Raw genomic sequence first — 12,077 nt, forward strand, 5'->3', positions numbered from 1 at the left:
TTTTTCATTAGACCTAAAACTTGTCTGATTTTAAGACTTTTATTTATTTCTTAATACAATTTAATTGTTACTAAGGTTTTTCCAGTGTTTATTGAATATATTGTGAGTAGATTATAAGTAAAAAATGTAGGATTTAGGAGACTTTTTACACTTCAGTTGCGCAGAAGCTCTGCCATCTTCTTGGGATGAATGTGATGGAGTTTACTCGGGCCATCCTGACTCCCCGGATCAAGGTCGGCCGAGACTATGTGCAAAAAGCCCAGACCAAAGAACAGGTAGGTTTCATGTTCATTGTTATTACTGATTTGTTTGAATGATAAGCCATGGCCATTTGGCCTTCTGATTGACATGTAACAAACTGAATCAATACAAACTGTCTTACGTGGGTGTTTTTAGGTACTAAATGAGTTTTTTTTTTTTTAAGTATATTTACTTTTTCGTTTTCGAAAAAATTTAAAAGGGGCCGGGCCCGGTGGCTCACACCTGTAATCCCAGCACTTTGGGAGGCTGAGGTGGGCAGATCACCTGAGGTCAGGAGTTTGAGACCAGCCTGACCAGTATGGTGAAACCCCATCTCTACTAAAAATACAAAAATTAGCCGGGCGTGATGGCATGCGCCTGTAGTCCCAGCTACTCAAGAGGCTGAGACAGGAGAATTGCTTGAACCCAGGAGGCAGAGGTTGTAGTGAGCTGAGATTGCACCACGGCACTCCAGCCTGGGCAACAGAACGAGACTCCGTATCAAAAAAAAAAAAAAAATTTTTTTTAAAGGTGATTTTTTAAAAAAAGTAAATGTCAAATTATAATCTCTAGTTTTCCCCAGGTAGATAGATAATCCAGTAGACAAATCTGCATACTTCAGGAACCAGACCAACAGAAGGGCCCCTGCCGCCTTGTCCCTAGAGAAAGTACCAGCCTAACTGAGCTGAATCCAGGCGGACAGTGCTACCCAGGACCCAGGCGCATGGGGAGGAGCTTATTTTTATTAGGCATCTTTACCCATCCCCCAAATTCGTTATTCCCTGTGTTCATTTAATTCTTCTAATATTGCCTTCTATTGATGTGTAAAATTGAGACATGATTAAGCAGTGAATGCCATCTCAGGTTTTTTGAGTGCTGTATAACATTAAATTCCGTAAAACAGCTATTTATGCTTTGTTGAGATTGTTTCCAGAATAAAAGGTTGTTGTGATTTAATTACAGGCAGATTTTGCAGTAGAAGCATTGGCGAAAGCTACCTATGAGCGGCTCTTTCGCTGGCTCGTTCATCGCATCAATAAAGCTCTGGATAGGACCAAACGTCAGGGAGCATCTTTCATTGGAATCCTGGATATTGCTGGATTTGAAATTTTTGAGGTATTCTTCCCCCTCTTCCTCTAGCTTGTCCTTCTTTTTGTTTGTTCTTTTAACAAATATGAAGGCTTACTGTGTGCCCAGTACATACCAGGCACCAGGGATACAGTCCCTGCCATTCTAGTAGAGCCAAACAATAAATGGCAAATAATCAGTGAATCCGCAGGTCTGTGAGAATGCACTGAAAGGGTGCTGTGATAGAACTGGGAGGCCAGCTTGAGATAGCTGTTCAGGGAAGGTTGCCTCTGCATTGGCAATAGTTAGGCTTACTTGAAGGATGAGAAGCTGCCAGCCTCGGTCAGTTTCCCGGCATAATGAGAGTAATTCCAGTGGTCCTGTATGGGACAGAACTTATCAAATGTTCTAAGCTGCTAGAAAGCCAGTATGACTGGATATAGCTGACCAGAGGGAGAGAGGAGTTGGAGACGTGGAGTAGAGCATGGGGCCAGGCCGAGAGACCATCAAGGGGGCCACTGTAGTAGAACACGGGCAAGATGACGGGGGCTTGGCTGGGGAATCAGGAGAGGAGCAAAGTGAGAGGGAGGCACCTGGACGGGCAGTGATCTGTGTACTGCAGATATAACCAGGGTTTAACAATAGATTTCACTGTTGATCTGACTAGATTTGTCCAAATACTTACTCATCATCAATGCAGAAAAGTTTCACAGTCACACACCTGCTACGGTGTTTCAAGGAGGTGCATAAAATTTGGGGCATCTAAAAATTTATATCTTTATTTCCATAAATATAGATGTAAACTATGTAAATATAGTACGGCACAAATATTAAGTGCTTTTTGTGATCATCTGTGTGTTACTTTAGCCACTATTGGGTATTGAATTGTCTTATATTAAAATGAACCCCTTTAAAATTATAAGTCTATCCTCATAAATACTGAACCTGCCACTGCCACTCTAAGAGATTGCTTTAAGTTGTTTTGATTTGTAAATAAATTAAGAAATCATGAAAAGTGGCTGGGTACAAATTGCATTTAAAAAATCTGTCACTTTCCTCTACATAAATGATCAGAAGATATAGTGAAAGAAAAGACCCTCATTTCCAACTGCAACAAACAGACAAAACACCTAAAAATAAATTTTAAAAGAAATGGGCAAGATTTAAATGAAGGCAACTTTACAGTGCTGCTGCAAAAAAGAAAAGAAGACTTGAACAAGTGAGGAGACACACCCTGTTGTCGATGGGAAAATGTGACATTTATGTAGATGGTAAAAATGCTAAGTTGTTCAGTGAGTGTTATTTGTCATGAGAAAAGGAAAGAAAAAGCCTAAATGCCCACCTTTAGGAAACTGGTTCAAATTATTGTGATAGCTCCATATGGTGGAATACTACGCATCCATTATAAAGAATGGGCTGGCTTTATACACTAAGGAAAGATCCTACAACATAACAAGATACATTGTTAAGTTAAAAAAAATCAGGGTCACACACATACACACATTTCTTAATGCATAGCATATTTCTGGAAAGATCACAAAAATAGGAGATACTGGTTGATAATAGGGAGAACAAGTAAGTTTCATTGAAGTGAAACTGGTGCAATTCTTTGTACACTTTGAATTTTCTACCATGCATTATTGATTTAAAAATCAATTAAAATTATAATTGGTAGTTTAAATATGGAAGACAAGTAGAAATTCATTTTTAAAAATACCATTCTTGGCCGGGTGTGGTGGCTCACGCCTGTAATCCCAGCACTTTGGGAGGCCGAGGCAGGTGGATCACGAGGTCAGGAGTTCAAGACCAGCCTGTCCAAGATGGTGAAACCCCGTCTCTACTAAAAATACAAAAATTAGCTGGGCATGGTGGCGGATGCCTGTAATCTCAGCTACTCCGGAGGCTGAGGCAGAGAATTGCTTGAACCCGGGAGGCGGAGGTTGTAGTGAGCCAAGATTGTGCCACTGTACTCCAGCCTGGGCAAGAGAACGAGACTCCTAAAAAAAAAAAAAAAAAAAAAACCTTCTTTGTAATGGCCCAGGCTAAATAGAGCAATAGGATGTCATCATCCTGAGGCAAAGCAAAGTTCACCTACATGAACATGAATAAGCAGAATCCGGCAGTCTGTAAATATGAGGCTTGTCCTGTGTGCCAGAAATACAGTGTTGAGCAAGGCAAGCACTGCCCCTGCCCTCCTTGCATGACCTCATTCTGAAATAGTGAATTTAACAGCTTCTGGAGAATGGAAAAGATTGGAGTGGCTTTTTCAGACTGTAAATCAACTCCTTGGAGATGGGTTAAATCCTCTTTAATTGAAAATCACTTTTTATAATGAAAGAGGTTATTTATGGGCACATGCAGCTTGTGTGAACAGTATAGAAGCAGGAAAGAGGTTGAGCACTTCTAGTGTATAGGATGATTAAGAAAATTATACCTATTAATTCACCCATCTATGCATTCGCCCAATCAATTTTTCTCTTAAAAAATGGGCAGAGTTCACAGAGAAGGAACAGAAATGACAATAACATATGAAAAATGCCTAAATTCACTTTATGAGGGCAGTCCAATATCACTTTTGGTATTGCAAAGGTCAAACATTTGATGAGGGAAGGGAATGCTTAGAGAAACGATAGAGAGTCTCATACTAAGCGCATTCCATGTGCCAGGCCTGGCTGAGCTCTCAGCAATTCCATGCAGTAAAGATGACTCTTTTCCTACCTCACCTTAGAGCCCACAGCCTGAGTGACAGTGGAGTGGGACAGAACCAGATGCATTCTCCTCCCCAGCTCAGAAGCGCGCCCACCACCTTGTTTGCCTTCCTTTGCCTCTGGTTTTTCCAAGCCTTTGTTTTTCTTCTTTTTCTTACTGTCTCATTTATTTATTTATTTATAGTCCTTAACCATTCACTAATAAGAGCTGAATTGTTTTACTTGCAGAGCATTCAGTTAGCATATTAAGTTTATTATCTTTTCATTTTAGCAGTTCAGTAATGCAGCCATAGACAGTATGTTCTTTCTCTTTACCTTTTCAAAAAGGCTGTGTGTGAGAGAGGGATTGGGAGACCACCCCCCTTGGTTTAGTCACTGTCATTAGATAGAAGCAATCATGTACTTCCTACCTAATTAGTAATTTTTAATGAAAAATTTTTTTATAACTACATAACTAATTATTCCCGTTTTCCCTCCGCCTCCCCATGTTTGGAAAATTACCCTTTGACATTTGTAGCTGAACTCCTTTGAGCAACTTTGCATCAACTACACCAATGAGAAGCTGCAGCAGCTGTTCAACCACACCATGTTTATCCTGGAACAAGAGGAATACCAGCGCGAAGGCATCGAGTGGAACTTCATCGATTTCGGGCTGGATCTGCAGCCATGCATCGACCTGATAGAGAGACCTGTAAGAGTGCTCACTTGCTCGCTGTCTTTCATTTTCCACTCAAGCAGTGACCTTAAGTGGCATAACCTAAGACAGAAATTACCCAGTCTGTTCAGTGGTGAAATAATTTTCTGATCTAAATTTTCTAGGAAGGTGATACTCTGATAAAATAGCTACAGAATTTAAAAGTCAGTAGCATGCCAGTAAAACCCTTCTTTAGCTCTCCTCGCAGCTTGATTCCTGTCCTTGCTTGCATGGGAATACTGGATAGTGGGCTCTGCCCGCACAGACTGCAGATGGCCCTGTGTGCTGGCATTTGTGTGTACCTTTCAAAGGATGTGGAGCTCCACCTGACACTTTATTTAGCTGAGAACAAGACGTGTCACGTAAATCCATTTTGCAGATAACTAAAGTTTGGCCTTTTAAAGTACAAAGATGTTTTTATTTTGCCAGATTTTTTTTTTAATTTGAAGTTTTTGTTCTCAGGGAAGTCTTGTCAGATGTATATTTAGTGGCAATCTTAGAAAGCATCAGAAACTCTTTTCTTGGTGGTTTAATGTTCTGTAAAAATACATAGAACTCATTCACGTTCAAGCTTTGAGTGTATAACTCATTCACTTTTGGAACTCAACTCCATGTGATCTCAAGCAAGTGTTGACAATCTGGTTCTGTACTCCTTATCAGTTAGCTTTTGCTCAACAAGGTGTCAGCTTCATTTATTTTATTTTGCTATCTGCCAAAATATAAGAAAAACTAAAACATGATTAACCACCGATATCTGTAACGCAGAGGAAGCTCTAACACTAGTTAAGTAGGTATGTTTGAATAACGCAGAGTTTTCTCCTAGGAGGTGCAGCAGGCTTCGAAGCAGTTCTGGTTCTTGCTGCTCCATCTCTGGTTGCCACTTGCGTTCTTCATGTTTGAAGGTGTTGGAGGTCTAATGGCTAGACATCATGGATGGTACAGTACCTGCAGTCAGGAGGAGCAGTGGCACATCGGGAAGAGGAAGAACCTAGAAGACATTCACCCCTATTAGAGATGTAGTTCCAGCACATTAGAAATTTGAGTTTAAGGAAAGCAATAGAAAATTTTCATTTGGCTTTTATAATACATAAGAAATCATTTTACCTTTCAAGTGACGTTTAGAGCAAAAATCTTAAATTACTTATAGTTGTGAGGATAGTTGCTTCTTTGTAGCTTATAGGGTCATTTAGAGGTGGCGTGCTTGTAGTGACTTCCAGGTAACTTGTGCATACACAAGCACATGAACACACTTCATCACATTTCATCACTGCTTTGTTGCCTAAAGAATTGTTTGGGCATTTATGTAAATAAGGGAAGGGAGTATTTCACATTAGTACTATTGATGACTATATGATACGTTTTTTGACATGCTCATTATATGCGTCCATATGACACTGGAAGTCCTACATTTTAAGAATATAATGATTATGTACCTGCAGTTTTATTTTAGGATGGACGAGAACCCATAAAATTTGCTAGGTCAGTATCTTTATAGGAATAATTGTGCCGAAAGTCTTCCAAATGGAAAATTACCTGTCTTAATTTTTAAAATGTTTTTAGAGTGTTTTTAAATCTAATGGTTTTGTGACCTTTAAATGAGTCTTACAAATATTAATTCTTCTTAATGTTACTTAATTGCATTTTTTTTGCTTTATCCTCTAGGACAAAATACTTTATATACCATTTTTGCGTATTTTTTTTTTACTCTCACACAATAATTGTACTCTAAAGGTGAAAATCATGGGGTAAAGTAATTAAACATTTCAACCCTAATAACCAACTCCAAGCAAAAATAGGTGAGGTAGAAGGCCAGGTGCCGTGCCTCCCGCCTATAATCCCAGTACTTTGGGAGGCTGAGGCAGGCAGATCACTTGAGTCAGGTCAGGAGGTCGAGACCAATCTGGCCAACATGGTGAAACCCCATCTCTACTAAAAATACAGAAAATTAGCCGGATGTGGTGGCATGTGCCTGTAGTCTCGGCTACTCAGGAGGCTGAGACATGAGAATCACTTAAACCCAGGAGGCAGAGGTTGCAGTGAGCCGAGACTGCACCACTGCACTCCAGTCTAGGCGACAGCATGAGACCCTGTTTCCAAACAAAAAAATAAATAAGTGAAGTAGAAAGGGTTTGATGTTTACATTTTTAATTATTTTCCAGGCCTTATGTGTAAATATTGTGGTGGTAGAATAAGATCCAGATAGCAATTTATTGGACCAGGTGTGGTGGCTTATGCCTGTAATCCCAGTGCTTTGGAAAGCTGAGGCAAGAGGATCACTTAAGACCAGGAGTTCGAGACCAGCCTGGGCAACATAGTAAGACTACATCTCTACAAGAAAGTTTTAAAATTAGCCGGGTATGGTGTCATGTGCCTGTAGTACCAGCTACTCAGGAGGCTGAGGCGGGAGGATCCTTTGAGGCCCTGAGTTGGAGGCTACAGTGATATGGTCACACCACTGCCTTCCAGCCTGAGTGACAGAGTGAGACCCCATCTCAAAAAAAAAGAAAAGAATTTATTAAATCCTCAATTATGGCCTGGAAATGCAGATTGGGGGTGCCATGGGGATATGAGATAGTATATAGCATGGCCTTGGTCCTCAAGAACCTGATCTTGAAGCCAGAAAACAGAACACAACATAGTGGTGAGCTCATTGGTTCCTGGGTACGACTCTAACTGATGCTCTGTGAATTCAGAAAAAGGCAAAGGCCACAAAGTAGGCTGGCAGTGTTGTGGAAGGTATTACAGGTGTGGATGCTGTGCAGGGAGCATTCCAGGGATGAGTTTTATGGTCAGAAATCAGCAGGTGAACAGCACGTTGAAAGTGGTATTTTAGGGAATTATTTGGCGAGTGTCCTAGTCTGTTTTCCGTTACTATAACAGAATAACTAAGACGGAGTAATTTATAAAGAAAAGAAATTGATTTCTTGTAGTCTATAGGCTGGGAAGTCCCAGGTCTAGGAGCTGCATTGGATGAGGGTATTCTTGCTGGTGGGGACTCTTGGCAGAGTCCTGAGGTGGCACAGGGCATCACATGTTGGGGGGGCTCATAAGAAATGGCCAAACTGGCTTTTTTATGACAGACCCGCTCTCATGATAACTAACCCACCTCCTCAACAACCCATTGATCTATGAATGAATTAATCCATTTACTAGGAAAGAGCCCCATGACCCAGTTACCTCCCAAAGGTCTTATCTCTCAACACGGCTGCATTAGGAACCAGGTTTCCAACATGTGAACTTTCAGGGAACATATTGAAACCACAGCAGCCAGGGCATTCAGAAAGTATTGGAGCTGGGAAGTCATGATGTTCCTAGTCACCAGTTATGCCCAGACACTGATGGGCAATGAGTAGAACTAAGTAACTCGTTCCTTCTTTCCTTCCTATCCTCTTTGTACTGGCACTTCTAGGCTCTTGCTTCAGCCTTTAGAGTGGACCCTTTATTCCCTGCCTAATTTATAGGAGAGATAGCTCAGAAAGGGGAGGGAAGGAATTCAAGATTTAATGCTGACTCACTCTTTACCTCAATTTGAGGATTATTCTACTTATTCATAGAAATATCTGATTAAAAAATAAAAACATGGCCAGGCACAGTGGCTCACGCCTGTAATCCCAACACTTTGGGAGGCCAAGGCGGGCAGATCACTTGAGGTCAGGAGTTCGAGACCAGCCTGACCAACATGGTGAAACTCCATCTCTACTAAAAATACAAAAAGAAATTAGCCAGGCGTCGTGGCGGTTGTCTGTAATCCCAGCTACTCGGGAGGCTGAAGCAGAAGGATCGCTTGAAGCCGGGAGGTGGAGGTTGCAGTGAGCCAAGATTGCGTGACCGCACTCCAGCCTGGGGGACAAGAGCGAGACTCCGTCTCAAAAAATAATAATAATAAAAAATAAAAACATAACATTTTGTAAACCCCATGAGAGTTTATGATGATGGGGAATTTAACGACAGCCTGTGGAATGACATGGGATAATGATCCCATTGATGTTCCTTGCAAAATGGAGAGTGAAAACAATACTTTCTAGAAGGAAAATGCTGTAAAAACATCCTCTGTGGTGGCACCTGACAGGCCCGTGCCAGGCTTAGCTCATCTCGCATAATCCCAGCCCCTGCCTTGCCAGACTGTGGGCTGGTGGCAGGCAAGCCTCTGAGTTCACAAGCTTTCACAAAACCTATGACCAATATTCAGAAACACAGGCTTCTAAGCTTACAGCTCTTGGAAATACCCGGTTCAGAGAAGGAATGATAATAGAGACCTTGACATTGAAGGATGAAGTGGAAAAAATAAAAAGGAGACACAGTAATGATATTCATGATCATGCTGTCACCAAGTCATTTAGAAAAAAATACAAATTTTATTTGAGATACTGTGTCAGAATTTAGGAAAATTCTCATTAAAAGTGGTTAAGAATGTAAAAGGGTAAAAGGAGGATGTTTTTGTTATATTAATATTAATGTGGAACTTCCTTTCTCACAGTTGTTGTGTGATTAGGGTGGATTGAGTTACCTGCCACTCTGAGCTCCTCTAAAGTGACCTAATCCCAGTTGCTTCAGATTACTGTCTTCTTTTTAGCTGATCTGAAACCCTGACAATTCTTTCAGGTGGAGGAGCCCTGGGGTAAGGGTCTCCATTGCAGAAGGGTTCCCTCAGCTTCCACCCGCTGGCATTCAGATCACCCATCCCTTTCTCTGACCACATTATTACACTGTTTCATTTATATTTAACCATAGCCTCTAGCTACTTTTAAAAACAGCATTTGTGTGTATTGCCAACTCTTTGCCAGTAAATATGAAGGCTTTGTGAGTTGATGAGAACTGATCTTAGAGTCTTATTCAAACAGCTGATTTCATGAGTGTGCCCTAGAACTGGTACGAGTTCAGTTTTGTATCACACACTTGCCATATTTGCAGTGTGGCAATAAATGATGGCCCAGAAGCACTAGAAAATAGACCATCACTATTTAAATATCTTATTTAGCTTTCATGTGTCATTTACCTCCAAAAAGGAAGTCACTCCAGACAATGGTGAGCTCTAGGCCTTTTTAAAAATTGAGACATAATTCACAAACCATGAAATCCACCCTTTTAAAACTACAAGTCAGTGATGTTTGTAGTATATTCACAAAGTTGTGGAACCATTACCACTACCAAATCCTGCCACGTTTTCATCACCCCAGAAAGAAACCTCATACCCATCAGTGGTCACTCCACATTCTGTTCCTTCAATCCCCGGCTGCCACTAATCTACCCTCTGTCTCTATGGATTCATCTAGCACTTTTTTTTTTTTTTTTTTGAGACAGAGTCTTGCTCTGTTGCCCAGGCTGGAGTGCAATGGCACCATCTCGGCTCACTGCAGCCTCTGCCTCCCAGGTTCAACCGATTCTCCTGCCTCAGCCTCCTGAGTAGCTGGGACTACAGGCATGTGCCACCACGCCCAGCTAATTTTTGTATTTTTAGTAGAGGCGGGGTTTCACCATCTTGGCCAGGCTGGTCTCAAACCCCTGACCTCGTGATCCACCTGCCTCGGCCTCCCAAAGTGCTACTTTTTTTCAATGAAGTAATAATTGCATCACATAAAATGGGTTGTCAAATGCCTGTTAAAACAAATATATAAGGCAATTGATGACTGACTTTGTTTATCAATTTCCATATATTCTACTTAATAATAGTTTAAAATATTTCGCCAAATATAAAGTGATACATTTAATTTAAAATTACTTAAACAGAAACTTAAACTGATTAGGATATAAAATGTTTGAAGCATTCTCATTAGTTGAGGTGTTATAATGATTTCTCCAGCCAGTCACTGAATATGAACATTCAGTTTCATCTCTCCACTTCCCACTGCGTTTCTGGCTTCTTTTATTTGCCACTTTTGTGGGGCCATCTGCTTGGAATTCATTTACTTGCAATTTACATACAGTATTTATAAGTTTGAGATAAGTTACTCCTCTGTTTTCTTGTTAGTACTTATTTAGCAGTTTGAGATGTCAGTGTTTGAATTATAAACTTATTATGGCTTAGACATTCCTTTCCATCCTAGCAATTTGTTTTCCATGGATCTTCATAAAACTAATTGTTTTAGAAGTTTAAGTGCCAGACTCAGTAGTATTAAAGTGGCATGCAAAACTTGTGAATTCTTATTGCCTGTCATTATCAGGCGAACCCTCCTGGTGTACTGGCCCTTTTGGATGAAGAATGCTGGTTCCCTAAAGCCACAGATAAAACCTTTGTTGAAAAACTGGTTCAAGAGCAAGGTTCCCACTCCAAGTTTCAGAAACCTCGACAATTAAAAGACAAAGCTGATTTTTGCATTATACATTATGCAGGGAAGGTAAGAGCTCTTATGTTGAATAACTGGATTAAAATGGCTGTGTTTGAAATTTTGCTACATTTTTATGAAGGTGTAACAAAGGTGCTGATAAACGTTTATAAACAAATACAGTATATATTACAAACATTGTCTTTCAGACAGCCCATTTTGGGGACTGTTGTATAAAAGTTTCTGGTTGAGGCTTAAAGTGTTTTTGTTTTTGCATTTGGTTTTGTGTTCTCCATTTCACCACTTTTGGCTTTGGTGCGGGATAGGTGGACTATAAGGCAGATGAGTGGCTGATGAAGAATATGGATCCCCTGAATGACAACGTGGCCACCCTTTTGCACCAGTCATCAGACAGATTTGTGGCAGAGCTTTGGAAAGATGGTAAGAAAGTGCTTATCTTTGTAATCATGCTTGGCTGGAATCTTTTATAATTAAGGTTTATAGATGGTTCTTTTACGTATATATGGATACATATACTTCTTACTTTAAAATCTTTCTTTCCCTAGAGCAGGGCTGCCGTTATATTGGAATTTATCCGTTTTAACAATACTTGGGTTAAGAAATGAATACAGAGACATCTACCTTCTTGGTCAGATGTTGTAGGAGTACAGAAACATTCTAGGCCCGGAGCCACAAAGACGTACACGTATGACTCAGGCCACCACAGTCCCAAGTCAGTTGTAATCCAGGAACACTGGAACACAAAACCCGAGAAGGCCTGCTCATTCCATTTTTTCCCTGTGTCAGGCCTGCTGAGCTCCGTCCTTCCTCACCACCCGCACCCGCCCCGACACCCAGTGGCTAGTGGATAAACTCAAATTGCCTGCATACAGATCAGTTGCTCTTCTTTCCATCAGTCCTCATAGTTCTTTTGTTATATGAACCTCATTTGAAGAATTTTGGTGATTTTTATTGTAGACTAGAAGATTTTACTAGTATCAGAAAATCAAAATGTCTCTGTGTCTCTATGCATTTTAGGAACCAGTATCTTCTCCTAGAGCTCAGCTCACCTGCTACATTTCATCCTGGCTCTGTTCCACCTCT

At 40.7% G+C, this 12,077-nt stretch overlaps 1 protein-coding gene across 21 annotated transcripts in view; it reads left to right on the plus strand.

Moving 5' to 3' along the window:
• Window positions 1-12,077, plus strand: part of MYH10 (myosin heavy chain 10) — a 154,464-nt gene that overhangs the window by 83,192 nt on the left and 59,195 nt on the right. For all 21 annotated transcript variants that reach the window (XM_063799771.1, XM_063799776.1, XM_009432768.5 and 18 more), the window contains 5 exons: window positions 157-275; window positions 1,204-1,356; window positions 4,534-4,707; window positions 10,872-11,045; window positions 11,300-11,414. In XM_063799771.1, coding sequence (XP_063655841.1) covers window positions 157-275; window positions 1,204-1,356; window positions 4,534-4,707; window positions 10,872-11,045; window positions 11,300-11,414 — 735 coding nt within the window. The remainder of the gene's footprint in view (window positions 1-156; window positions 276-1,203; window positions 1,357-4,533; window positions 4,708-10,871; window positions 11,046-11,299; window positions 11,415-12,077) is intronic.

This window comes from Pan troglodytes, chromosome 19, assembly GCF_028858775.2.
Source record: "Pan troglodytes isolate AG18354 chromosome 19, NHGRI_mPanTro3-v2.0_pri, whole genome shotgun sequence".
Classification (NCBI taxonomy): domain Eukaryota; kingdom Metazoa; phylum Chordata; class Mammalia; order Primates; family Hominidae; genus Pan; species Pan troglodytes.